The 2,310-nt window shown below is 40.2% G+C and overlaps 1 protein-coding gene across 2 annotated transcripts in view; it reads left to right on the top strand.

Annotated features, from left to right (window-relative positions):
• The first annotated feature begins 861 nt into the window (after nucleotides 1–861).
• The window catches only part of cxcr3.3 (chemokine (C-X-C motif) receptor 3, tandem duplicate 3), a 3,998-nt gene continuing 2,549 nt past the window's right edge, over nucleotides 862–2,310 (top strand). The window contains exons 1-2 of one of the 2 annotated variants that reach the window (XM_016524147.1): nucleotides 862–1,070; nucleotides 1,597–1,935. In XM_016524147.1, coding sequence (XP_016379633.1) covers nucleotides 1,059–1,070; nucleotides 1,597–1,935 — 351 coding nt within the window. In that variant the 5' untranslated portion in view covers nucleotides 862–1,058. Of the gene's footprint in view, nucleotides 1,071–1,584; nucleotides 1,936–2,310 lie in introns of both variants that reach the window. The other variant, XM_016524146.1, reaches the window with a different exon arrangement.

The raw sequence follows: 2,310 nt of genomic DNA, 5'->3' as shown, positions 1-2,310 counted from the left end.
TCCCTAAAGTTGCAAAGACTAAAGTCTCAAACCCAAAGAGATATTCTTTATAAAAGTTAAGACTGGTCCACGCCCTCCTAAAACACCTCGTTTAAACACGCCCCCACATGTCTACGTCACGATGTGGGAAGACTTGTATAACACCGTCCAAATGTTCACGCAAAGAAGGCACAAAATAATGTTCTTTTTAGCAACATCATATGACCCCTTTAAAGTGCTATCTTTAAATGTGCTATAGCCTACAGCACCTTTGTCAAATGGTGGTATGTAGAAATATATAAGAGGAACCCCAGTCTCCTCTTTAGATTTTAGATATGTTACTTCACTCTCATATGTTTGCTATGAATAGGAATTTACTACAATGGCTAAAGCTGTTTTGAAGCATTTTTATACTTTGCTGAAGTAAAAACAAATCTTGTGTGGAGGCGCTGGAATTAGGGGCAAAAAGGATGAGAACCACGTTATCTTCAGGAAATGCACTTCATTTATTTTAATGCTGATTTTTAATCCTTTCCCCCAACTAAAACTAAGAGAGAGTTATACAGAGGCTTAAAGGGTTCTTTTGTATGGCAGTGGTGGTGCTTATAGCAAGAACAGCTGAACCATGGGCTTAACAGGTTCTTTATAGGGTAGCGGTGCTATATAGCACATCAACCACCCCAAAAAAACCATGTGTATGTGTGTGTGTGTGTACACTGTGGACAATGTTCAATTCAGCTGCATTTTAGACTATCAAACACTAGATGGCGCACTACATTTGCTGAAATCACCGCGGGAGGATGTGTGTAGGCTACATTACAAAGTTTGTTTGTGTAAGGTATTTATAGATATAACCAGCTGGGGCAAGAGTGCACGGTGAGCTACCCGGATGAAGTAATGGGTTAAGACGAAGAAATTTAACAAGGGCAGGATCATTGTTACCTACTCCTTGTCTTGTCTTTCACTCTGTGCGTGCACGGTGACCAAATGTATTGCAGTCCCAATAGACGGGTTACGTAAACTAAAGAAAATGCGGACTGCTTAGAAAGGAAGACAAAGAAACAAAGACGAGCAGGAACATGGCAACACCTGTAAGTGTTTTCTTAGCCTTACAGATACTTCGAGTTTCATTTACTGTCGGTTTCATGAATATGTTCTGTCGTGCTATCAAGTTTAACGTTTGTTGTACAGATATCTTGAACTGTATCTAGTAACTCACTAACCAAACAAACCCAGCTTTTGATATTCATAGCTTTCGGAATTAACAGTTCGCGAGCAGCTAAGGGGTTTGCGAACTTAAAAAACAAACCCAGTGTGCATTAGCAAACTCAAGAAGTAGTTCAGTGTCAAAGCAGAATTTAGTTTATTTTTGTATGTGCGCGCGTATTCGCTCCTCAGTTTTATCTACTACTACAGCAGTCAGCTGTCCCACCCACAGTTTTACTTTCCATTTAACGTTAGCTATTGTTGCAACATCATGTGAATACCCAGCATGTGACTCTGCACATAAAACACTCGCCGCTGTTGACAACTGAGTTCACGAGTAGCTGCAGGCAGATATTAATCTACAGTTTCTCATTGACCCTTGGACTGTTTTAATTTTAATCAACCATGCAGGTGGATCTGCACGGACTGTTTGAGAATAACAACACCTTCGACTATGAGGATTATGAGTACAAGGAGATCTGTCCGTCCAGCACAGTCTCTGGCGCTTTGGCGGTCTTCATGCCCCTGCTTTACTCTGTGGGCTTCTTATGTGGGCTGCTGGGAAACGGACTGGTGCTGGCAATACTGTGGCTTAAGACGCTGAACCTGAGTGTGATGGACATGTTCGTCCTTCTTCTGAGTGTAACAGACAGCCTGCTGCTGCTTACACTGCCTCTCTGGGCTGTAGATGCGGTTAAGGGATGGATCATTGGCACAGAGCTCTGCAAACTGTCTGGAGTTCTGTTCGAGGTCAGTTACTGTTGGCATGTTAATGTATCCTTTTGATGAGTTTGTAGATGTCACTGGGTTAATGGCATTTTCATTATACACACATTTCAACCATCAGGCATGGTTGAAAGTTAATGACACTACTCTGAAATCAAACTGGCAAAGTGTGGAATGACATGTTTTGAATCTTCTGGTGGCATCCATTAAATAAATAGTTTTTACTTTCTTTGTTTGCTTGTTTTTAAGAGTTCAAAATAAAGCTTTTACAGTAACTTTGTGTTATATGGTCATATTTTGGACATCCACACCTAGACAGGTGACTTGAGGCTTTTTTTTTGTCCAGATCAATGTATTTAATCCTAATATATATATATATATATATATATATATATATAT

The sequence above is a fragment of the Sinocyclocheilus rhinocerous genome, unplaced genomic scaffold (genome assembly GCF_001515625.1).
Source record: "Sinocyclocheilus rhinocerous isolate Xijiao unplaced genomic scaffold, SAMN03320098_v1.1 scaffold1622, whole genome shotgun sequence".
Lineage (NCBI taxonomy): Eukaryota > Metazoa > Chordata > Actinopteri > Cypriniformes > Cyprinidae > Sinocyclocheilus > Sinocyclocheilus rhinocerous.
Note: the sequence above shows the minus strand (reverse complement) of the source record. Positions and strands in the feature narration are given on the sequence as shown.